Below are 26,262 nucleotides of genomic sequence, written 5' to 3' on the forward strand. Positions count from 1 at the left end.
AGAAAGGCAGAAAAAGAAAAATCTTTTCTTGTAGTAAGTAACTGAGTCAGCAGCAGCTTGGGAGACATGCTTGTTTATTTTCTGCTCTCTGGAGACTGTGTCAACTTTAATTTCAGTTTCCCCCAGAAAGTGGCAAATCGTTTTCACATTGGCCATGTCTATACTATTACAATTCAGAGTTATTACTCAAGCTTGCTCTAAATATGTCAGCTCAGGTACAAGAAGCAGTAGCCATGTTAGTGTGGTAGTTCATATGAGCTAATAAACCCTGCTTCTTAGAGAAGCTGTTTTTTCCCTTTTGATTCTGTTATGTATTTTTGGTTCTTAAATTCTAGTTATCTTTTTGTAAACTCTTTTACTGGAATGAGTCCAGGTATTTTGAAAATCTATTAAATGTTTAAATATTAAGTCATGGGAACAGTTTGGACCTTCAAGGCATGTCAAACTGGTAGTCATGTACAGCAGTGTGGCTACACAGCACTTAAAGCTTGCAAATGTTTTAGTTCCAGTTCATCAGAATCTGACCATTTTTTATCTCTCTCATTCAGCAAAGCTTGCATTAATTTCAAGGGCCATTTAGTAAGGGAGATAGACTTTGGTCCTATTTAATGATGGATTTCCACAAATTTTCTGTTTTTCCCAAAGTCTGTTTGACCAACAAAAAGTCTATTTTTCCCCTATTTTTTCACAAAATCATTTAGTTAACTAGGAATTTACATCTGACCACTTGTTGAAACTGGGAGATCACAAATCTAATCTGGCTAAATCTTAGACCTTAGGATCGGGCTGAATAGCTATCCTAAAACGCCTGCTATGTGTGGTACATGTCACTTTTCTCTTTTTCCTAGTGGAAGTCAGAAAGCAGGGTGTTTACTCTATTGCCACTATTTCCAGAGGGGTTCACTGCATAAGAAAATTAAATTGTATTATTATTTCATCCTCAGACATAGAAGATTACCATTTATTACTACACTGACTTGTTATTTTTGTAATAGTAGGATAGATGAGGGATAATATTATTTGTCATGTTTATGAATACAGAGCAAAGGAACTAAGTCCCAATTTTTCTGTTAAATTCCACAGTTTATTTTACTTTCTCAAAAGTTATCTGCTGTTTTGATGGAGAAGACCATGCAAGTGCCCATGTACATTAATAAATAATTGTTCCCCGTTATCACTACATTTTTTAGAATATTGGTGAATAGTAGTAGACATTCATTTTTTTTTATCTGAGGGTACCCTTTCAGAAACAGTATAAGAACTGAATAACGTTTCCAAATAAGTTTATCATCTAGATTTTATTTATGACAGTCCTAACAGGTAGATCTGAAATGCTGGGACAGTGCTTTCATTATTTGATAATATTGTACAAATCTTACCCCAGTGTTTTCAGAGCATCATATACTCTCCGAGAACAAAGGCTCCATTGGCAGATATTTAGTGACTTGCACCTATGTAATTGTTACTACATATTAAATCATCTTAAATTAATCTGTATGAATCTAGCATGGCTTACATCAACTTCTCTTTTACTAAAAGTAATATTAAAAGCAAATAAATAATGCATTTCTTAAGGTCATAGCTTTAAAACAATTTAGGTTCCTCAGGGTAAGAATCTGACTCTGAGTTCCCAGAGAAGTAAACTACATGCTAAATACTGATCTGTCAATGGATGCTGTGCCCGTCTCGGTTTGATTATCTGCTCCCGCGCCGCTTTGGTGCATGTGCCTGGTCTTGGACATGATGGGCCTTTGTGCACCCCTTGGGAAGGCCCTTGATCACATCAGGGAGAACCCCAAAACTCCCTGCCACGACTTCCGATGGATCTTCAGAGGTGGGGTCTCCCGTTGAGGGTACCTCTGGAGTTGTCGCGTCCCCCAGTGGATGTACATGAGGCTCCACCTCCCCTGCACCCCGTCCATATGCCAGCCCTCAAGACAAGCCTCAGGATCTTTAAGTGGCTTGCCCTCCGGTGATGTCAGTTCCGGACCTTCATGCCCCTTTTTTCTCTTTCGTTCGTTCTACTTTTGTTTTGTTTGGACACTGGGGCCTTTGTATGTTCCACTCTCTGTTTTGTTAACATGGCAGAAAGAGCCTTGTATTTTGTGGTCATCATCAGGGATCCTGGTTTTCTCTGATTTAAAAAAAATCCCCAATTTTCAGATTAAAAAAGTAACCCCAAATCCACATTTTTCCATGAAAATGTGGATTTGGAGTTACTTTTTTTAACAAAAAAAATTAGGGATATTTTTAAAATCAGGATCCCTGGTCATCATATAACCAGACCCTGACAAAATGTTTCTTTTTGTATGCTGGGATGTCAAGCATAGTAATTACTGGACACTACAAATTGATGAAAGCCTCTTGTGGTTCAGAGGGGGAATCAAGTGTTCAAGTAGTGTTTAAAATGTATAGAATTAATTTCATATGAAAAAAAATCATGCTGTTATTTGAATTCCCCGTTGATGAAGTAAGAGAGTTGGTCAAACCTCATTCAGATGCTGGTTAATGATTGCATATTATGAATGTTCCTCTTGATGAATGATGCTCATCTGTCACTGTCTAACACAGTGAAAATCTCCAAAAGGGGAAAAAACAGATTTGCTCATATAAATCATTTTTTTCAAAATAGCTATAATTTGAAAAGCATTAAGAAAAATTGTAGACTTGGATGCTTTGATGATGAATAACAATCTAAACTACATTATATTTTTAACCTGAATGCCCTTCAGATCAAATCAAATTTGAAGCACTTTGGCAGTTTTAATCACTTTGTGATGTACGTCAGACAGGTTGAAAAAGGAAACAAATATTTCATGAGTCCTTGTTTTAAAAGAACCACCTCTCTGCGCATTGTGTGATTGTTTTTTTTCTTCCACAAAATTTTGTATTTTTCCCTCAAACTTTTAATTTTGTGTGTTCTTGGCCCTATAACAGCATGTAAAGAAAGCTTTTAAAGGCAATCCTTTCTGATCTTGATGTAACCACATAAGGGCTTTGTTGCTCATGAATAAACTGTCTGGGATGGTTTAGGAATAGTGTATCCTACATTTGTGCAGGGTGTTGAACTAGAAGGCCCTAGAGATCCTTTCCAACCCTATGTTTATCTAGATAGAAATGTTCCAGATCACTAGTATTCTAACTTTCCCTATTAAGAAGCAGAGTTCTGTCAGTTACCAGTGGCATAAATGCCCTCTTCCATAAGATATGCTCATTTTTGCCCAAATAAAAGGCATGAAATCCTTGCCATGGCACTCTGTTTCTATACTTGTCTCCTTTCTCTTACTTTCTCTACTAACAAGAAAAATGATGAGAAACTGATGTCTATTCATTAACATCTGGATATGGTTGACTAGAAACAGGTGTTGCTAAATTGAAGCGTCTCACAATAGCTGGTCTACTTTATTGGGCAAAACGCACGTTGCCCATTATCTGACATCAGGCTTCTGCCCAATGCAGGACAATGGGTAAAATATTCCCTGGCTCCCTTGTGGCCCTGCACCTCCTTGCTGGGACCTGTGCCAACTTGGAGGCATAGGTCAAAGTGAGTCCCAGAATGGGGCAGCGTGGAGGCACAATGAGGCACAGGAGTTGAGGAAACCCTGTTGCCCCTTGCCTCAACGCTGGGACCCGGGCTGAGCTGTGCTTCATGCAGAAGCATAGGTCAGTGCAGGTCCTGGCATGGACACAAAGGGCACTTGGGATTCATTCCCTGGCTCCTGCACCACACCACATGGGGACCCACCCTGACCCATGCCTCCTATCTGTTGGCCTGGGACCTGGGGTGGGACCTATACGAGGCATGGCTTGGCCTGGGACCTGGAGCAGATCCCAGCATGGAGGCATGGGGTCACATGGGTCCTTACGTAGAGGCATAGGGCTCCAGGGATTCCCTCGGTCCCGTACCTCTACACCAGAGCCCATGCAGGCTTTCCCCATTTAGGCAGATGTTTCCCTGAAGATCCCAGGATGGGTTCCCCTGAATGGGGAACCCTGACTTCCCCCACTTATAGAGAAGTGCCCCTTGGGTGCATAAGATCAGAACTGTTACGCCCTGTGTGGTGCTGGGCAGACAGGCAGCACTGCTTCTGCCCAGCAGCATCAAGCATCAGCTGTAAACCCAGGTGGGGCTTCTGCCACAGCAGGTGGTGTGCAGCGTCAGCTGTAGACACTGCCAGTAGGTTCAGTTGCCCAGTTTCGGAACCTGCCAGCACCGTCCACCCTCTCCCAGCACGGCGGAAGCTCCTGCCCGGAGCCCTGACCCAGAACCTACTGGCAGCATCAGCTGTGGACCCAGGCAGGAGCTGCTGCCCCACTGGGTGGGTGGCAGCAGCAGCTGTGACACTGCTGGCAGGTTCAGTGTCAGGGCTCCAGAACCTGTTGGCTGCGCCCACAGCTGACACCACTGACAGGTTCTGGGTCAGGGCTCTGGGTGGGAGCTTCTACTGTACTGGGAGGGTGGCAGTGTCAGCTGTGACTGCCACTGGCAGGTTCTGTATCTGGGCTCCAGAACCTAATGACAGTGTTCACACTTGAGGCTGCTACCTACCCCCTGTGATGAACTACAGTTGCAGTGGGTTTTGGAAGGAGGGGAGGAGGAGGGAAAGAGAGATGAGATGAGACAGAAACGGACAGTGAGGAGAGAGACAGGAGAGCTAGAGAGACAAAAAAGAGGAAGAGGTGGGACAAGAGAGGGGGATGGATGTGACCCTCAACAAGTTCCCAAAACTCATTAAGTGTCCCTCCCTCCACAATAATTGTCCACCCCTGCACTATACACTGATTTCTTCACTGCAGATTTTGAGTGAGGATTCAGGAACATTTTGTTCCTTCTTCATTCCCCAAATACCAAAGAAAGCAAATTAATAGAGATGTTGTTGTAGCACTTTAAGCCAGGTGATTTACTGCCCTCCTGGTTCTGTCAGTGGGACCTGGCTAGAAGCTTTGACCATGGCAAGATTTATTAGAGAAGGGGATGATTCTTTACAACAAGAATCTGCACCTGGAGCTTGCACCTCCTGGAAAAAGAAAGGGATATCATGATAGTGGGAATTTTCCATTTGGGTCTAAGATTATAACTAAGGGTACGTACAAGTGTTACACATAGATTCATAGAATGATTTAGTATGATAGAAACACTCGGGGCATAAGTCTGATCTAAAAATGACATGCACACTTTAAAGTTAGACCTTGTCCAATAGATGTTAAACTGGCTTAAGAGACACTTGTACAGTTCCCTTATTGATTAAAAGTTACTCTGCTGTCCTCTGCATTGCTCCTGGCCCACGTCTCCACTGCAGGGGGGTGCTCTGGCACTCAAGCTGCACTCACCTGCTCCAGTCAAGCATGGAGAAAACCCCATCCCTGGCTGTTTCTGGGCAAAGAAAGCTCAGACCCTTTACCCAGACCTGCTTTGCACTCTTAAGGTGGGGCTAGCTACTCAGTGACCCTGGCAGCTGGTAGCAGGAGGGGCAGACAACTGAACATACCATTTCTGGAGGGTGGAGCCAGATAGTGTGTTTGGGACCAGAATGCCTAAGACCCAAAGATAGACCCATCCCAGACACCACGGTTCTCCCCCATTCAAACAATCCCCCAGCAGCCCTGGTGTTCACCCCATTAACACAGGCATCCAAGAAATACTGGGATAACTTTCTTGAGGCACTGGACCACTGAGGTCAATCCACAATCCCACCATGCCAGACGATCTCTAGAACAGAACCTGGAGATGGAACACTGAATCCTGATCACCTTCTCCTGCCATGCCCAGAACCCACAGAGGAGCTTTTCCAGGCCCTGGAACTCTCATCCTGTTACTAGGGAGAGCTCTAGCCACAGCAGGGAAAGGCACCTGCCATCCCCCAGTCTTGGAGCATGAGACATCCCCCAGTCTTGGAGCATGAGACATCCCCCAAGCGTGGTCAAGGGTCACATGGTCGAGATCTCTGCAGAGGGAGAGGGGGATCTAGGGCTCATGGACTAGGATGTCCTGGTCCCTTGGAGGTCTGTAAGGAGCCTGCGGCCCCATCAGTGAAGCTTGGCCCTGCACTTCCTATACCCACATCCCTGCAGCCCTCTTGTGGGGACAGTGGGTCAGGGACTACCCACCTGTCCTCCACCTACACAAAGACATCCCTGGTCTTTGCTCCCAGGCCTGGGACTTAAGGTGTTGGGTTCATCACCCAAGCTTCCCCCAGTGTCTTGGATTCCAGTGAAGGGTTCTACCCTGTTGGTATGGCCCCAGTTTCTAGTCCTACCTACCCTTGCAGGTTATCTTGCTCCCTGCTTCATTTGTTGTTTTTCACTGAAAGGAATTTGGAACAATTTCTATCTAACATTGTTATTGTTCAACAGTTTTTATTAAAGAAACTGGTAAGAACAAGTAAACTAATTCATGCCTTTTTCCTATGCCATATTCCCCCATGTCCAGGTATTTGCCCTTTCCAAGGCTGATGTTCAACCAGCCAGGGTTTTTCTAAACCCCAGCTGCCTTGTAAACCCCCAAAGAAAAGAGTGATTCTGTGAACCATGGCTATGGGGAAACTGAGGCAGGAGCCACATGGCAGCCGGGTCCCCTGCCTAAGGCTTGGATTCAGCCACACAGGGCTTCTAGCGTCTCACTGTCCTCAAGCCCTACTCTTCTGGAGATCACCCTCCATCCTGACGGGCCACTAGATAATCTGCCAGGGCTTCCCTGATCAGAGCTCCTTTCTGGCTGGGCTGTCCTGGGCATACATATTCTAGCAGGAGTTTGTGCTTCTTTGGCTCACTGCATTTCCTCGGCATGTCTTACCTTCTCCACCCAGACCTTGTGGAACAGTCACCCCCAGTCTTGCAGATATTGTACAGGATGTAGGTGGTGGTGATGAGTTATGGCAAGTACTCTTTAGACGTATTGTGGCACACAGAGCCCTCCAGCACACCTTGAGGTGGCCAAACGTACACTCAGTGGTCATGCAATGCATGCTGAGGCAGTGGTTGAAATTTTCTTTCCTACAGTCCAGGAGCCCCTGTAGGGCTTTATGAGCCAGGGAGGATAGTGTAGCCAGGTCCCCAGTGATAAGGGATGAGATGATGACTAAACCAGTCTTGATACTGGGAGCCTCAGGGGTATAGTGTCCATTTTCTATCATCAGGGGAGGATGGAGTTGTGGAAAACCCTAGCATCCTGGGCATTATCTGCCCAGCCAGCACAGATATGAGTGAATCACCCCTCTGGTCAACAACACCTTGAAAGCATAATGATGAAGAAGCCCTTCCAGTTGAACTCCACAGTGCCGTAGGATGGGCAGAGGATGGGGATATGAGTGCTGTAGGAAACCCATCTGGTGGAGCTGGCAGTGACCTCCTGTTGATTCACAAGGCAAATGAAATAGTTTGCCAACACATCTTGGATGACTCTGCACACCTCTCTAACTACCGTTGCATCTGTGAATTTGCCCACACTGGACTGGTTGGTGATAGAGCGGAGGTTGTCAGGAATGATGAATTTCCACATGGCAATGCCAGCATGCTTTCTGCTGGTTGCTGTGTGGGACTAGGAGGGAATTTCTGCCTCCTTCCACCCCCACCCCCCTTACTGCTTCATGTGTCAGGGGCTTTTTTAAGACTTTCTCAAAGTCATTGGGTGTTGGCTGCAGTAGAGACTGAGGATTTTGACTGGGGTGTGCCAGTGTTCCTTTTGGGACTTAAACCCAGAGGTTCCTGGCTGCAGCATTTGTCCCACAGCCTCTGGCAAGAGTCACACAGGGCAACAAGAAGGACGTGCCACAGCTTCTGGGTGTGTGGGCTTGTGCTCAAGAGGTAGAGCTCCACAGTAGGGTGGGAAACTGACATGCCTACAGTTAATGAGAGATTTGCCCTGGGTCTCTTCTGGAAACCTCTGGGCAGGGTGAGGGGGAGTTCCCCTAAGAGGTACGGTCATCCAGCCAGTCAGGACTGCTGCATACTTGGCTGTGCTCAGAAATCTTCAGCAGCCTAAGGAGTTTGCAGTATAGGCTGGAATGTGTGCCAAATGGCACCCTGTTTGTGGGCTAACTCCATCAAAGGCTGCACAGGCACCTCCTCCCCTGAATGCCAAATGCTTGCATGGTACTTTGTCAGTAGGGATTTAGGCTACTCAACCTAGACTTCAGAACTTAAACTGGTTCGTTTGAATGCTTGCATGCACCCTAGGAATTTGCTGTAGGTTACCACTTGAATCCATAGATATTATATCTGCAAATGTAGTCTCTATCAGGTTGGGGGAGCTGAAGAATTTAATTGCTGACACTTATTTGTGTAAAACTATTTCTGGTCATGTTTCCCTCTCCAGCTTTTGGTTGAATACTTTTTACTGAATATAGTATTTGCTGTCATTCTTTTTAACTACCTTTATTCTAGAGTCAATCACTGAAACACATGTTTACTAATGTAGTGCTGGATGGGTTGTTCAGGTGGCTACAGGAACAATCTCTGATTACAGACAGAAGTGGCAGCACTCTGGATTCCAAAAGTTGCTGTCACTTTCTATAACAAAACCATGGCTGCTGATAAATATTATTTTAGTCTAAGTATATACAGTCAAAAATCCCAAGGCTCAGTTGATTCTGTCTTGGCAGGTTTTTCTAAGCTGTGTAGATTGAACCAATAAGTAAGAGAACAGACATTCATTTTTGATTCCAGAAAGTGCAGCCACATGCCTGCAGTTGCCAAGACCAGAAGCCAGGGCGTGCTAGAACACACCTCTGAGCTTGGCTGGAGCTAGCCTACCTACCCTGTGAGGGGAGGGTTGCGGGGGAGATGCAAAGCATGCTGGGAGGTTGTGGGACTGTGAGTTAACTTGAATCTGGAGGGGATCTGGGACAGAAGTTCAATAAACCAATTTAACATAAATCAGTTAAGACTGATATTACATTTAACCAGATTTATCTTGAACTGGTTTCAGCCATTTTGAAAGTGGTTTATGTGCCCTGAACTTCTGTTGTGTTACAGATTTGAAATGGTTTCTGATTGCTTGTACCAACTTATGTGTAATTTCTGTATCTAGCCCTAAGGGCATGATGGTATTTGATCCCCTATCCCAACAATTGTGCGTCTTGTCATGCCACTTGTGCATGGCAGGATGCATGATTTTGGGATCAGCTTCAAATTGCACCCTACTTGTTAGTGCAGAGGATGCCTGGGATTTTGATCTCTGGCTCCCCCTGCACTGGCAAGTTGAAAGTTGGGTGCCATATAGTCAGCCGGTCATCAACTGGATCAGGACTTCACCGAGGCTCAAACAGACCCTAGTTCAGTTCTGGATCTAACTAAAAACCAGCTAATTACCAGCCAGAGAGGACTTCACCAGGGCCAGTTCAAGATCCTGGTGCAGTCCTAACCCTGCAACACATTCAGTTCTAAGGTGCGATTAAAACCAGCCACAAGTGTATTACACTTTTTTTTGTGGCTGGTTTTCCTTTTAGCGGCACCATTAATTACTTGCACTTGTAACCAGCTGACTGTTTAAGACACGATTAATAGACTAATCACATCTTAAGTGTAACGTCTGCCAGAGGCCCATGTTTTCAATGGCTTATTACTTTGTCAGACATTAAGTGTTTTGAATTGAAATATGCAGCCTTGCCCCCTATTGGGGGCTGCAAATTTCCATCCACAGGTAGCTCAAGCTGCTTGCACTTACTTTTGCTTACAGATATCTGCCCCCTTTGCAGTGAGGCCAGTTCAGGCATGAGAGAGCATCAGAGGGTGGGGGTCCTGCAGAGGAAAGTGTTGGAGAAGAGATGTGAGGCACAGTGCAGTTCCCTTCCACCAGTCCCCAGTGCTGTCCTTGGGCAGGCTGGACCTTCTTAGGTTGGTCCAACCTCTTTGCAGGATGTATATGGCTTGTGGGCTGCAGACTATAGATCCTTGTTCAAGAAGATTCTGGATGCTCCACCAAAGGCTGAAGGTCTGAGCAGCTCTTCTGCCATATCTGACTGATGAGCAGGGATCCTTGTTTTCTCTGATTTAAAAAAATATCCCCAATTTTTGGATTTAAAAAAGGAATGCAAAATCCACATTTTTCTGTGATTCAAATGAAACACCACTATATATTTTTTCCCCATGATTAAAGTGAAACACCACTAATATATATATAGAACCACTAATATACCACATATATAGATTAAGAAAAATGTGGATTTTGTGTTCCTTTTTTTAATCTTTTCTCAAAGTATAATTGTTTTTCTGTTGGTTTTGTTTTCAAGCTGTACTTGATTCTTGTTTCTTAATGCCATGACAAATGTGAGTCTTTTCAGAACTTTAAGAAACGTCTTTGCATTTTTAGCAGCTTTCCAGTGAATTGGGAACTTTTATGAGACTCCAGTCTCATTGGAAAGCTCCAGCAGCTAAACCTGTGATTTATTAATAACACAGTTGTAGTTTCAGCACTGTCATTAAGAGATGGTAAACAGTATTCATTTTGTAAAGGGACAAGATAGTGTACTTTGGACCTCCTCAATGATGTAACTTGCCCTAAACTATCTGATATTTGACTGGAGTGCTGCTTTTTCCCTTTGTTTGTAAAATGACCTCATCCTTGGCTAAAAAAGTATGAAATCTACAATGGAACAAGCATTGTGTATGTGTGTGTATGCGTGTGCCTCTGTGTGATGTCATTATTATTTTCATTATGATAGTGCCTAGAGCATTTCTGATAAAATGGGCCACAGCTTCTAGACATGTATGCTCACAAAGAAAAGAGAGTGTCCTTGCCTCAAAGAGCTTGCAGTCTGTAGAAAAGACTGCCAAAACGAGAAAGGAAAACTGAGCAAGAGGATGCCTCTGGTTTCACAAAACATTCTTTTTGATGTCATATAATTAATTTTACAGCTGTTAATGCAGTAGGTTCAAATTCCTACTGTACTCTTGAGAGAACTCTATTTTGCTAGGGTATCAATTGTTAGGTTTATGACACACACTGTGGTGCACTCACCTTCACAGGTGTCCTTCAGCCCCAAATTCCTCTCTGCTGTCTATTGCTTGGCCACTGAGTACAGGTTGAAATGCCCCAAAGGGTGTGTTCCCACGTGAAGGGACATGTGCTTGCAGCGGTAAAAATGCACATCCCCGAACACGTACTTTGGTGTATGGCAAATTACCCTGCTTTGGGGAAACTGCCCTTTCCTTGCTCCTCTTGGCTCCCAGTGTGCTGGAGGAGCTGAGGGACAACTAAAAGAGTGGAGACGCTCTGGCTCCCAGCCCGAGCATCTCCCAGGAGTACCAATCCTCCATGTCTGCCAGCGCATGTTCCCCTTGTGTATGCCACACCACTTTTTTGGCACTGGGTTTTTTTGCTAGTGGGATTTCCTGGTAGCAAAATTTGCCCCTGTGCAGATCAGGGCACTTTTTAATATTGCAAGCATGGAATACCATTTGCAGCAGCACAAACCGCGTGTGCCTGCATGTCTGGATGTGACCAAAGGGGCCAGCTCCTTGTCCCAGGGTGCCTCAGCTCACCCTGTCTTTCTCAGGCCTTGCCAGCTCCTAATAGAGGAGATTTTGCCACCGTATGAATCACACACTGCATTTCAGGCAATGTTTCTCCCTGAAGCTGGGTGTGTCTAGAGGTATACCATGATTGCTGGGGCTGCAACACTCTAGGATTTTGTTCCAGTCAGTTGTGAGACAACTTAATTGTAGCTCAGGGGGAATTTTGTTTAACTTATCAAAAGACTATCAGCACTAAGTGAACTGGCCTGCATCCTCACTGTAGTCAGCAGGTTCTCAGATAAGCTAAAACACAGATCCAGCATTACATACACCTGCAGCCATATAAGCCAATCAGGGAGCGTCAAAGTGGAGGCAAGAAGGAGAGTGCTCTGTGGAGTGGGTCCGTAGAGTAGAGCAAAGTCAGGATGGTGCTGGAAGATGAGGTTTTAGTCATCACTGCCAAGCCAAGTTAATCCTTCCCTAGCTCTGCTGCCACGCCAAATTCACGGGCAGGACTTAATTTGTGTCATGCCTATCACCACTGTCTTAATTTCTTATTCTGTGTTCTTCTGTCAGCTGATGTGCAATTGAGCCACATGGCTTTTTTTACTGTCCTGCCTTCTGGAATTATCATTTGTTTGTCTTTTTGATGCCAAGAAAGTTAAAGAAAACTCTACCATGGGCAAGATTTCCCCTCTTACTATACCTGCCAGTAATTCAGTACCATCCAGACTAAATGTAGTAAAGTGTGTTGATTACTACAAAAATGTCAACAGTTACCATGAATTACTAATCAGTTATATGAGAGGTTATTAAATTACAAGAGATTGCAATTCATCACTAAACTTAAAATAGTAGATATCTGTGGTAAGTTAGTCAATTAATTCATTAATTACTGTACTTGAATATGAAACCAGGATTTTTTTGTGTAATCAGCATGAGAGAAAAAGCCCTGCATCTTATATTTGCATACAAGGAAACCTCACTAAATACACTGTCTATCATTAAACTGTTTCCAAAAGCAATTGTGTAACTATTAAGTTAATTAAATGCAGCCAGCACTGAGCATGAATATAAAATACGTGGCCCATATTGGGCAAACATACTGATGAGAACCTTTTTTTGTGGCCCTTAAAAAAACTCCAAAAACCTCCCCAAAATGGGAAGGTGTTCTTTCTGTGGGAAACTGGCATTGGGCCTGAAAGTACTGCAATGCCAGGCCAGCACCAGGAGAACCAGAGCCAGCCCTGACAGCCTCCCTCTTGTGCCAAAAATGCTATATTTGATCTTAGCAAAAAAAGCTGAGATGCTGATGGGAACCTACCACAAGGATAGATTAGTGCAGCCTACTTGAATAAGATATATGGTAGTGCCCATTAAGTGCAGTCCCCCTCAGCACCAACTATTTTTGAAGTCATGGTGAGCCACCATATTTCACTTCCACAGCTGAGTTTGCCTTTTTCACTTCCAGTGACTCCTGTTTCTTCACCAGCCGTAAATGTCTAGCAAACATCACCAAACAGGGCCCCAACCAATTCACCCAGAATCACTTTGTTGCCCTCTTTCTCATCTGGGTGCATATGATTAATGTGCCCCGCCCTCCATGAGGTGAAGTCAGACCAGGTTGCCCTGTGCCTCATCTGACTGTACATTTTTGGAGGATCCCAGGACGCCTGACAAAAACACCTGATTCTAATCATGGGTGTGAATTAATTAGCACGTGGATCCTTTGTAGGGGGTATCTGCAATACATACACACATACTGAGCAGTGCTGACCTGTGGGGTTACTGTGGACTCTGGTGGGACCCAGCCCAAGTAACTATATGATGAATCAGGAGCCTTTTGGCTTTGGACTAATATCATATAGTTTGTATTATAATACATAGTTGTAATACATAGTTTGTATTATATACAAATTGGTGTTAAAGTGCTGTTTGAAAATGTGTTTATAGAGTCCCTGTGCTAAAACTGGCAGCAGTTTAAAAAAAAGTAGCATTCATCAATTCTGGATGAACTAAGTCTAGGGGTACTACATGCAAATTACTACAGCTATGTTTAATTGCAAGGTCAGTGTTTTCAAATTTGCTCTTCACTTCTGTGTGCTCAGGGAGATCAGGGGCTACAGAAGAAAGCAAATGGGAGGAAGAGATAGCTACCTGACCACCCAGATATTTTTTCTCGAAAATTCCAGGCAAACCTCCAATAATTAGACTCTATACCTGGAAAATTATAACAAATTTATAAATGTTCCATATATAAAATCTAATTATTGGTGGGGTGGGGTCTTATAATCGAGGCCATCTTATATTTGAGTAAATATGGTAATAGCTTCTAATTTAAACCAAGTGTTTTGTGTGCAGATAAGTGAAACTCTTTAAAACACTTTAATATCTGCATAAATCTGAAAGTACCCTATCCCAAAAGGGACCAGTAAAGGCAAGTTGAAGACCATTGTTTTCTAAACTCACTACTTCTTTGCTACTACCAGGCATATATCAGGGGTTTCTTCAGTGATACACTTCTTAGGAGAGGGGCTCTCTCTTCACATATGTTGTATTTTGCCTAGTATAATAGGACTTCTCATTTGTCCAGCTTTTCTTTCTTTTATTTGATAATCTTTCAGACTGTTTTCACAAATCTGCGAACAAATTAATTAGCATATTTTAGGCATTTTCAGTATTTGCCTGTTTTGGTTATTGTTTTAAGAGGACCTTTATATTGAGTATGTTTCCATTGATATCTTTAGTCAGATTGTCAAACCAATCTTGTACTTGCTCTATAAAATTACCCCAACATTTCTGTTTGAAAAAGCATCTTGTGGGACTCCAAAATTTTGTGCATTGCAAATCTATTCTACAATAGAACATTTTGTCTTTCCATTTAAATTAATATTCCCTATTAAGTCTTTCATTTTAAGAACATTCTAACATTTAGACCTGATAGTTCATTTTTGTAAGTTTCATTTTTCTTAATTACTAGTTTTTTCAGTCCCTGAATTCACAGCAAACTCTTGTTCCCTAACCTTATAAATAAATACATTTTTATTATGCCAATTCTCATTTCTTTGAAAATGATCAAATCAGCAGAAAAATTATACACATTTTTCTTCTCTAGTTAGTAAATGTCTCTTGATTGATACAGCTGAGTGTTTTACTTTAATTTCCCTTTCCATCATTTTTAGTCACCTGAAAATGTAGCTATGTCCATGATGTTTTCAAAATGCCTATGTGGAGTTATATACTTATGTATGTAGTCACATTCTTATCTGTGGGAAAACTTGAAGGATATGCTATGGTCTCAAAAATACAAAATTATTTTTTCCCTAAAATTTTGAAGGGTGTTTTCTGATTTTTTTAGTAATTTCATGAACATTACAGTTGAAATAATTTAATTGCCTAGAATGTAATTTTTCTCTTGGGTCTCATTTGTGCAAGTAGAGATCTAATTATAGCAACTAAATGCTGAGGCAGTCCAACAAAGTATTTACTTCTGTGGTTCTAGCAAAATTGTATTAGTCATTTTTTGCTGAATTTGACCTCAAATATTTCTGGTGTCTCATATTTTCTTTAAAAGCATTACATCTTATTCTGATCTCAGAGAAGTATACATCAGGAACAGTTATAATGAAATTTCTTCAATAGCCATGTGCATAGCTGCACAGGATAGGTACTCTCGCAATCAAAACTAGAGAATTCAAATATAGGTGTGTGAAAAAAACAATATATATATAACTCAATTTCTAACAATAATCTTTTACCAGTTAACTTTTAAGCTCATGTTTAAGCCTATAAACAATTAATAGATGAATAACTTTAAGGACCTTTAGAGTCCCGTGGACTCCCTGAAATGTCATTCAGAAGCAAATATAAAGGTTCTGCTTTGAAATGAGGAGAGAGTTTTAGTCTTGTTCAAATGTTTGGAATGGCAGTATTTTGTCTGATGCCTTTCCTTTATGAGAGAAAAGCTAGGGAGTGAAGCATTTGGTGGAGAATTTGAGGCAAACCTCATCTATGGTACTGATAAAAATTGAATCACAGGAAACAAATGCCTATTCTGACCTAGTAAAATCTAATGTTTTGCCCAAAAATTGTACATCAAAACCACTGTTTATAGTTGAGCTGTTGAGTACTAAAATATAAAGCTAAATGTGTAACTGTATGTCTGTCTGTCTGAACAGGAACTGTCCCTCTGGGCATAGCTGAGTGAATGTATGATTGATGTTATCCTTTGATTTTGATTTCCACTTCCTGGTAGCTTTGCATTTTTAAATTAGTTTTACTTTGGAAATTTTAGGATGGTTGTGAGATAATGTCTGCGGACTGACGTGTTCTCAAAATGTCGCAGAACAGGATTTTGAAAAGGGCAGTGCTGCAGATAGCTCACTGGCACAAAGGGATGTGACCAGCAGCTTAGATCAGAGCTCTCAGTGGCAGGAAGCTCACTGTACATGCTACATAGGCAAAGGGACATATGACCACATCACTGCTTCCCCCATAGGTCCGCTCCTTTCTTAGAATATACCATCTGACCCCAGATAATGGGGATCGAGTTCTTCATTTGTGTAGTAATGGTATCGTCAAATTCATTTGGTGATGCCAGTGACATCAGAAAGAGAGTGCCCAAGTATGATTTGCCAAGGAAGTCCTCAGGATGACATCCAAGGCACAAGAACCAGACAAGTCACCTTCTTCAAAAACTAAAGCAGAGGAAGAAGCTGTTGCATGTTAGCCTTTACTGTCTGCCTTGTTTGCCTGTAGTGGATGCTGTCCTTGCTGGTAATATGGCTGTTGACTCCTGGCTTCTACCCTTGAAGTGACAATATCTGTCAGGGGCCTGTACATCCTGCATCTCATTTAGCCATTAAGAGCTAACAGTCATAGGTAGTATTTAAGTTGTCTCACTCAACATTTATAACCCCTAGACACAATATCAACTTGCTTTTTAAAAAATAATTATTTGTGTACCTATAAAAATCTTAGGTTAAACAACCTGGCCGCCTCAGATCCCACACACACAAACATATGCATGTTCACACACGATATCTCATGGAGCTGTAATATTTTCAGGTAAATGTGTTGCCAACACCACAAATACAGCAGCCTGTGATATCTTGAATTGTGTTAGGATGTATCACATAACGCAGTCATGAGGGTTGGGATAGGCAATACACAGGCTTATTGCCTAACCACTAGGAGTTTGGATAAGCTGCCCTAACTGGCATCATAGGAGTCATCTGAGGCCAGGTACAGACATCACACTTTTACTGGTAAAAGTGATTGGAAAGTCGCTTATACCCATAACAGAACAGAAGTTTGGCACACACCAACTAGTTTAAAAAGAACCTGGTGTAAGATCTGCCTTCCCACCCTCCCTCCACCAAAGGGCAAATGTGCTTTCCGTTTGCTACCAATCTAAATTACGCCACTTACAGAAAACTTCATAACTTGGATCGATTCTGCCTCAGGCTTTTTGAATGTCTGTAACTACCCCCAATGTGGGTTTCAGCACTGGAGAAATTTGCCTTTTCTCTGTATCAGCTGTTTGACTGCATCAAATGTATTGAGTGGCATTGAGTTTCATCATAATAATTAGTGATAAAAGGCATAGAATTGGAAATCTATGCAGTCCTGATATGTATTCCCAGGCTGTTAGTGCACCCCATCCCAAACATTGCAGCAGACCTGCAGTGTTTGGGATGGGACATATAATTCCTCAAATCCCAGTCACTACTGAACTGAGACCTGGGGCTAGCCCCAACCTGATTCTGACACTTAGATGGGCATCAGGATTGGGGTCCAATCCCTAGGACTGGATGAGCTGCATGCATAATATTCAAAAGTCTGGGGTGAGGGAACCCAAGATCAGGAAGAGCCTTCCCCCAATCTATGGTTTCCAGTCTCCCAGAATTTTAAAAACTGCATGTGTGTCACAACTGCACATGCGGTTTTTAGACCCAGAGCTACCCCATATTAGATCCCATGTTGGAATCAGGTGTAAGGCAACCCCAAATCCTGTTTTTGGGACCTGGAGTTGCCCTTAACTTTATTCCTGGGATCAGGCAGGGAGAGATGCCTCAGGCCCCAGGTTTCTCCATGACCCATTCCAATACTCAGCTGAACATTGGGATGGGGCACAGAGCTCTGTCCCAGGGATTGGGTGGCTGGGGGGAAGGGGAGGAGAGGGGTCCCAGACTCAGGATCCGTTCATTGACTGATCCCAGCCTCCACAAGCCACAAATACATGGGGCCCAGTTCAGACCAGAGGTTGTACCAAGCCCAATACCAAGAATCAGTTAATTGTTGGCGTCAGGATGAGAAGCCCCTGGCCTGGCTGGGGACCCAGGGCTATCCCAGGCTGGTGCCAAGAAGCAGCTGACTGTTGGCATGGGGCCTACAGCAGCTCTGTGTCTGGGACATATGCCACATATTCAATTTAGGGCATTTACACACCAGCCATGAAGATGTTCTGCATTATATAAGGATCATCTTTGGGGCTCTTTTTTCTATTTTATTGCCATAAATTGGCTGAACATGTGGCATGCCACAATTTAATGGTACCATGAATGCAATGTCTGCCAGGGCCTCATTACCCCCACCTTGTAGTGGTCAGTAAACCTGTGTGATGCTCTTTATATAACTAGTGTTCAAACAAAGGTAATTAGAAATTGTCTTTCATTAAGCAATCTGGAATTCTGAACTTTTGAGAGCTAGCAGATATGAACAGGTCAACCCCAAGGCTGATTGTGTCCTTGTAGTAAGTCTATCTCAGAAGGGATATGGACAGATAAGAAAGATCTACATTGTTTTACTTACTACTGTGGGCTATGAGATGCAGGCTGCTGGTATACAGGTCGCTTCTTGAAGGCAGAAAGTTCAGAGGGCAGGACTGGAATGTTCAGGGGTGATGTTTCAATATAATTCAGTTCTCCAGGCAGTAAGAGACAAATCTTATATAGTTCTAGATTTATTTCACCTTTAGCAATAAAATTCAAGTCTCTTATAGTTTTCACAATTTCATTTATCTGTTACCAAAAATAAGACCCATCTTATAAACCACTTACACTGGTGAATAATTACTTAAATGAAGTAGCCCTATTGTGAATAATATAGGAAATGCAGTGACATACTCATGTAAATTGCTGCTTACCAGTGTGAGCAAAGCATTCATAATCGCACTCTTAGTAGTTCTTTTTTTAAGCAATTGTAAATAACTGGAGAAATATGAAATAATTAAAAAATAAAAAATGAAAAGCAGTCACTGTAAAAGAGAGATTTTAATACACAAGATGCAGATTTTTGGTGCATAGTAATCTCTTACCATGCATGGTTGCAGAAACTGTTTTTAAAATTCCTGCATTGATTTCATTTTGCAACTGTAAAATAATAAATCTTAGCATTGACCTAGCTCTTCACATTGTAAAAGCACCATACAAACATTGGGCTCTTGTGTCATTGATTTTTAGGCAAACTAGTCATTGTTCTTAATGGGGAAATCTGTTTAAAAATCAGTGGTATGATATGGCCCATTAAGGGATTTATTATGGTTGTTAAGCCATAGTCTGCAGTAGGTAAATTGTATAGACACACCAACCTGGTAACAGTTCCCAAAAGTATGGTGTCTGAGGAAGAAATAAATGCCTCTGTGGGAACTTGCGTTATCCAGAGGTTCTGCAAGCTGTCATTTCTGTAGTATAGTTCTTTATGAGCAAAACCCACTTGAACTCATTGCATTCAAAGTACTAAGAGGGTTGATGCATATATATTTTCTTTGCAGAAGCAGTGGGAGGATACAATGCACCACACTAAAAATAATAGATTATTGAAGGAGAACTCTATGCAATTGGGAAGTGAATAACTAAGGGCAGATGTCAAAACATACAAGACTACATTACTATTGTGTATTGGGTTGCATTGTATTGATAATTGAACTAGACACACATGCACACACACGTGTGCACGCAGACATTACTAGACACAAGCACATAGAACCAGACACACATTCATACACATACATGCACACATAGCCAGGCTGCAGGGCCTCAGGACAAAGACTGACCCAACAATGCCCCGGGCCCACCGCAGCCCCTGTGCTTCCCCAGGGAGCCAGCCCCCAGGCTGCAGCATGGTCTGCCAGAGCCCCAGCATGGAGCCTACCCATCAGCCAGATGCAGGGGCAGCACTGGGGGGGAGGCTTGAGGGGGCTGTAGCCACCACAAAATTCACCTTAACCACCCTCGTAGTGTGACTGCTGCCTGTCCACCCTATGCAGCTGAGCCCGCAAAGGTGTGGGACTTCCAGCATGGGCGGTGCTAGCTTCTTCCCAGTGTGGGGACTGGGCTCAGAGCAGGCAGGTGGCAGCCTGGGTGGCACTGGAGGGGTGGCTGAAGGGGGGGGTAAGGCAAATTTTGGGGTGGGTATAGCCCCCCAAATTCCTCCCAACACTGCCTCTGTGCACTGGGCTCTGGAGTCCCAACCTGGCTCTGTGCCAGAGGCAGCTGTGCACACAACTGTAGATGGACAGCGGGGGAGGGGCCTGAGGTAATGCAGCCCCAACCTGTCCCCTGCCGTGTGCCCCAAGGCACACGTGCAGTCACTGCCATCACAGAGCTGATGCCAGGGTTCTGGAGCCCCAACACCAGCTCCATGCTGGCAACCATTGAATGCGCATCCTGACTACCTATAACAGGGGTTGGCAACCCCTGGCACGCATGCCAAGCATGGGACATGAGGCCATTTTGCTTGGCACACCATGGCCAGCCCCGGCTCCAGGTAGCTGCTGCCAATGACGGAGCCCGGGCTGCTCCCAGCAAGGCTTGCAGCATCCCAGCTAACTGCTGGGAGCAGCCCGGGATCCCAGCTGGCAGCAGCTCCCCAGACCCAGGGCTGGCTGCAGCTGGGAGGCTCCAAACAGCTGTGCCAGGTTTCAGCATCAGCTCCGTACCGATGCGTGCAGGTGCACCTCGAAGCGGGCAGTGGCGGAGGGGCCTGAGGCAGCACAGCCCTGATGTCTCCCCCGCTCCCAGCACAAAGGTAATGAGCCTAGCACAGCTGTTTGTAGCCAGCCTGAGCTCTGGGCAGCTGCAGCCACAGTGGTAGAGGAGGGGTCCCCAGGGTCCTATTGCCTGTAAATTCAGTCTATTCTCTCAGCTGCTCCTGGAGAGGCATCCCCAGAGTTCTAGCACCTGCCTTTTTTATCTATTCCCTTTGCTGCATCTGCTAATTGCAGGATGCAGGGGTGCAGCCCATGTTGGAGCTTTGTTGGAAGCAGTGACCTGGGGTGCCACTCTCTGGAGTAGAAAATGCATCTCAGTTTCAGTCTGTTCCTCCAGTTGCTCATCACCAGGGATCCTGGTTTTCTCTAAAAAAAAAAAAAAACAACCAAAAAAAACCTTCCAATTATCTGTATATTAGTGGTGTTTCATTTTGATCATGGAAAAATGTACATTTTGGGTTATGTTTTTTAATCCAAAAATTGGGGGGGGAGGTTATCAGAGAAAACCAGGATCCCTGCTCATCACTCTTCCTTGGTTTGAACCCCTTTATGTGTCCCAGCTTCCATCTCCATTTTGGCTAGGGACAGACATTACATATAAACTGGTTTAAATGATCAGAAACTGATTTACACCTGTAACAGAAGAGACATTCAGTGCACATAAACCAGTTTGAAAATGGCTGAAACCAGTTTGAGATAAACCTGGTTGAATGCAGTATCAGACTTAACTGATTTGGCTCAAACTGGTTTATGCAATGTTTGTCCCAGACCCCTTCCTGTTTTAACTTAAGCGTCCCCAAGCATTCCAGATGATTTGCAGCCCTGGGTGAGGCTCTGTGCTCTTCCACGCCCCTCTGCCTGGCTTCCCTTTGCCCAAGCCCCCCTCACCACTCCCTGCTCAAGCAGGGATTCCCACCCCCTCCCCTCTTCCACAGCACATACCGTAGCCAGCATGTGGTATGCTAGCTAATGCTGAGAAGTGTCCGTGTAAGGCAGATAGGACAACGGTAGACAGGACAGTGTCCGCTTAGGGCTTTTTGGACCTAATCAACAGGTTAGCTGATAATGTCCCTCCATTCCTTCCTTGGAAAAAGTTATTTAAGAAGAGCTTGCACTAATGAGACAGCCTTTTGTTTTCTTGATAGGGTGATAAACACTGAGTTAGGGGTGATAAACATGGTGTTATCAACTCCCTGCTGGGCTGGTTAAAAGGAGGGGAAACCAGAGTGTCCTGCCGGGGCTTGGCCACCACCGCCCCCTTCAGCTCAGCCCTTTGGAAGGGATGGGAGGGCTGCTCTAGCACCCCCCAGCTTCTGGCTTGACCCACTGCAGGCATGTGCCTGCATTTCTTCAGCCCAGAGGGGATGTCTGTACTGTAACAAACCAGTTCAGCCTGGCCAGGTTAGACTAACCTGCAAAGATTGAATCAATTCAGGCTCAGGCTTTTTGAATGTCTATCCCTAGCCTTTAAGGACAATGAACCAGGCTAAGCAGAGAGTTCATTCTTGTTTTACACATTTAACTTTTGCGAGGGAGTCTGGTACTGCAGTAGTTCTGCAAAACAGTCTGTAGCTGTCTAGCATATTGCTGGATTGATTTATTTATTATTTCTCCCCAATGAGTTGCCTTCTGTTTTCTGATGCTGATTTCGCATCTCAAATACTTTTTCTTCTGTGTGGTATATTGGTTTCACTGGCCTGGGGGGAGAGAGTTGTTGACCCTGCGTAATGTGTCTGTAGGAAAGAAATACGAGTTTATTTAAACTTGGGCTCCGATCCACAAAAACACTTAGGTGCTTAAAGTGGGACTTAGGCACAATTTAGCTGCCTAAACCAAAGATCCACCTAACCCCACCTGACCTCTCAGTCACCAGAAAGTCTGTAGACTCCTCAGCCAAAAAGGCAAGAGTCCTGGTGACTGAGAGGGAGCAGCACAGAGGAAGTGTGACTAGCTAAGTGATATGGACCTGGGTTGCAGAGTCTGGAGTTTTATTCCCAACTTCCACTGTTGTTTGTTCATGTTATGGAATAGCTATTAAATGCAAAATATATAAGCTGCCATGGAATAAGGGATAAGACCCCAGATTTCAGATTTATAAGGGAATATTACAAATGAGTGGTTTTTTTTATTTCAGTACTCACAAGATTTGGTCTTGCTTTATTTATTTAGTTAGTTACTTATTTTAATTTACTGAGGCACTCAGAACATGGAAGCTGAGAGGGAGTCAATTCTGTGAGGTAAAGTGAGAATAAGAGCTCATTCCAGCTTGGAGTAAAATTTGGCAGTGTTTAAGAGGTTGAAAGGGGAGATGGTGTTAATTCTCACCTTCCAAGATTCCTCAGATATTGAGGTTTTATAGGAAGTAAATTCATATGAATACATATTCTTTCATGGAAATCTTTATGCTTCTCTTGGCACAAGAAGATATTTCTGTGGGTAGTATTTCTTCCCTATGGCGATATTTGATAAGCACTTATATTGCTCTGTAATATGTTTTGCCTTTGCCTCTATATTTTAACTGTTTTCTCTGGCTGTGCTAGACTCTAGGGAGGAATCATAAACTGCTTATAACTGAGGAACAGGAAATTCCAAAAATATTTTTCGAATTCCTCAATTTAAAAATATAGCTTCTGCAAGTAGCATGTTGTGCATCATAAGTAGAATCTGATTACTGCTGGATGACGCTCTGCTTGCTTATCTTAAAACCTCACAATCTTTATGTGCTATAAAATTGTAGTAATTGCAACTACTCATCCTAATACAGGTATGTTGTGTTGGTCCCACTTGATAACAGTGAGGGCAGATTTAGCTTCTGCTAGTTCTCAGCATGGTTTCAGTTGTTTGGAGGAATTATATCAGTGCATCTCTTGACTGCCCCCTCTTGGTTAAAGCCAGGCACTCATAAGGCCAAGCTAATAGCCTCTCCTGTGATTTAAAGAAACTTGAACCACCCACAAGGTAACTTGCAATTTATATGCATCAAACTTTATTTCTGTTTGTTTATTATTATACATTCTACTCCAGTAGGAAAATGAGAGAGAAGCATGTTCATTATGCCTACTTTAAGGATTATATATAGTTTTTGAATTTACAATTTTGCTGCTACATGCTTTGTAATATTATATTATGATTACATTTATTTTAATAATCTAAAAGTGTTTATCTTAATTATATAATGGGGTGCAGGAGGTAAAAGTCAGTTAAACAATGTCTGTTTTAGACGGTTATGGATTTATCATCTCCAAGTAGTATTAGCTGTGTTCCTTCTGGCCAGCCATTCTTATTTCTGTTAATTTTGATCTTCAGATATATTAGGCTACCTTCAATCTGAGGTAACTTCAATGGAAACACTATAAACTAACACTGATGTAATTGGGCCAAGGACTTGACCCTATATGCTGTAAATTGTAATACATACTTATGTACCTTGAAATGGAAGCATAGGGAATGGCAGAAAAATTAAGATTTATACTTTTACAAACACACTTACTTTTAATATAGCTAGTTGAAAAGCTATTATTCGTATTACTGATATTCACATGAACATTTATACTATGTTAAGACAAGATGTCCTGGTCAGCATATCTTGAAAGCCAATCTAAGTAGTCCAGCTAAGATTCAGGTATTAATTTCACAGCAGTACCCTTTAGTTACCAATTAAAGTGCTCTTTGCTTGCTTTTTTTTAAAGCCTTTTTTCATTTTCAGTGCATAATAGCATTAATGACCCACTAGGGTTAATGGCTGGCAGCTAAACTGTAGCCTGTGAACACCTCCAAGGCAGTCACTTGATTCTATTGAAAATCTGCGTGTTTCAATAGTTGTTGTTTAATTAATGGTGTAATATTTTGCTTCAAGGTGCTAAACTGCCATCAAAAGCTATAAAGTAACAAATTACTTTTTTTTCAGGGACGTTGTACGAGGGAGAACTGCAAGTATCTCCATCCACCAACACATTTAAAAACTCAACTAGAAATTAATGGCAGAAACAACTTAATCCAGCAGAAAACTGCAGCAGCAATGCTTGCCCAGCAGATGCAGTTCATGTTTCCGGGAACACCACTTCAGTCAGTGGTAAGTATATTTTCTTAAATGACATGTTTGGGATGTCAGATGCAGGATTATGTTGACTTTAAAAATGGTCTCTAAACCATTGCCAATGAGCTGCAGAAGTGCAGGAAAAAATGGCCAAATTCAGATTTGTATGCTGAAGTGCTAGAGCAAAGGTGGGCAAAGTGGCGGATCCTGCCAGTGGCTGGACTCCATTTCCCAGCAGCCAGTGTCCACATTGCTGTGGCCTGTTTCCATAGAAACTCAGAGGGGCAGGGCCATGACAGTGTGGGAGCTGGGGTTTCTGTGGAGACTAGCTCATGCAGTGCTGGCAGGGCAGCGCAGAGAGCTGCGCTGGTGCTGGGGCTGGGTTTTTGCAGTGGTGACCATACAGTCTGGAGCTGGAGCAAAGCCACAATCTGCTGCCTGCACACCCCTGTGGCTCTGCCTCGACCCTGGACCACACTCTCACCACTGCAAAATCCCAGCCTCAGAGCAGCTCCCCTCCTAGCTGCGTGCCCTGCCAGTGAGGCTTCAGGCTGGTCTCCATGGAAAACCCAGCCCCACACTGTCACGGCCCCACCCCACCTAGGGTCTCCACAGAAACCAGCCGTAGCAATGCGGGCAGGGGCTGCTGGGAAATGGAGTCCCCTGCTCCCAAATCTGGCCCATGGCCAGACTTTGCCCACCCCTGTGTTAGAGGTAGATTAGCACATATCCCCTTTATGATCCAGCTTCACCTGTTTTCCTTTGTTTTTCTCAGGCTTGCAAGAAATTTGCACAAGATACCTGCTCAGGTGAAAAATGTTAAAAACTGTCCTGATTACATAGTCTTGTTCCCTGACTTTCTTGAGCCAAATAACTTCAAATAATCTTTAATTTCAGATTGTTTCCTATACCCGACTTGAAGAAGATGCATATTAGTGGGTTGTGTTTTCTTCCAAGCATGAAGATTGATGTGTGCCAAATGTAATAGGCAAAAAAAGCTTATGATATGCCATGATATGGCATCTTTACAAGCTTCAACACTCTATGTGTGAAATCATAAAGCATCCTGGAGCACTTCAAATCCAGAAGGAGATACAAAGCAAGAATCTTACAGGCGTTAATAATAACTTTGTATATACATATAAGTAACCAGGAATCAAATTTTACCATTCAGACAGGATGAGGCCATCATGGAATAGGGACAGGTATATACTGCTGTCATGGGATAGGCCTTCTTGGTAGTAAAGCTAGTGTTGACTTCTGTACAACAGTGTAGTCATTACTGTGATTAAAGCAGCGTAGATATACTCTGAAAATTAGAAGCGAGTTGGCAGTAATTACTTCAGGGGTTGTTAACCGGCGGTACAAGTACCCCTGGGAGTACTTGGACCAGTCCTAAGGGGTACACACAGGCAGGCGGGGATGGAGCGCTGCCACCTCTCAGGAGCAGGGCCAGGGCGGGGAAAAGGGAGTGGTGCCCCTCTGTGGGCCTGGGAAGCTTGTGCGCAGCAGCTGCCGCAGCTACACACCAGCCCAGTGAGCTTCCCCACCCTGCCTCGGTCCTGCTTCTGGGAGGCAGCAGTGCTCCATCCCCGCCTGACCACGCATTGTACCTGTCTTGTACAGACTGCCCCCCCCCACACACACACACACACACTCAGCGTCTGGCCACCAGGGGTACTTAGACTAAAAAATGTTGAAAACCCCTGCTTTACCTCAAACACCTCAAGGTCCATACGAACATTTTCTTTCCCTGTCTTAGTTTGTGTGTGTGTGTGTG

At 43.5% G+C, this 26,262-nt stretch overlaps 1 protein-coding gene across 8 annotated transcripts in view; it reads left to right on the forward strand.

Annotated features, from left to right (window-relative positions):
• MBNL2 (muscleblind like splicing regulator 2) overlaps nucleotides 1–26,262 on the forward strand; it is a 185,621-nt gene that overhangs the window by 101,672 nt on the left and 57,687 nt on the right. For all 8 annotated transcript variants that reach the window (XM_019524728.1, XM_019524730.1, XM_019524733.1 and 5 more), the window contains one exon: nucleotides 24,354–24,518. In XM_019524728.1, the coding sequence (XP_019380273.1) occupies nucleotides 24,354–24,518 (165 nt within the window). The remainder of the gene's footprint in view (nucleotides 1–24,353; nucleotides 24,519–26,262) is intronic.

The sequence above is a fragment of the Gavialis gangeticus genome, unplaced genomic scaffold, assembly GCF_001723915.1.
Source record: "Gavialis gangeticus isolate Ggan-Ray unplaced genomic scaffold, GavGan_comp1, whole genome shotgun sequence".
Classification (NCBI taxonomy): Eukaryota; Metazoa; Chordata; order Crocodylia; family Gavialidae; genus Gavialis; species Gavialis gangeticus.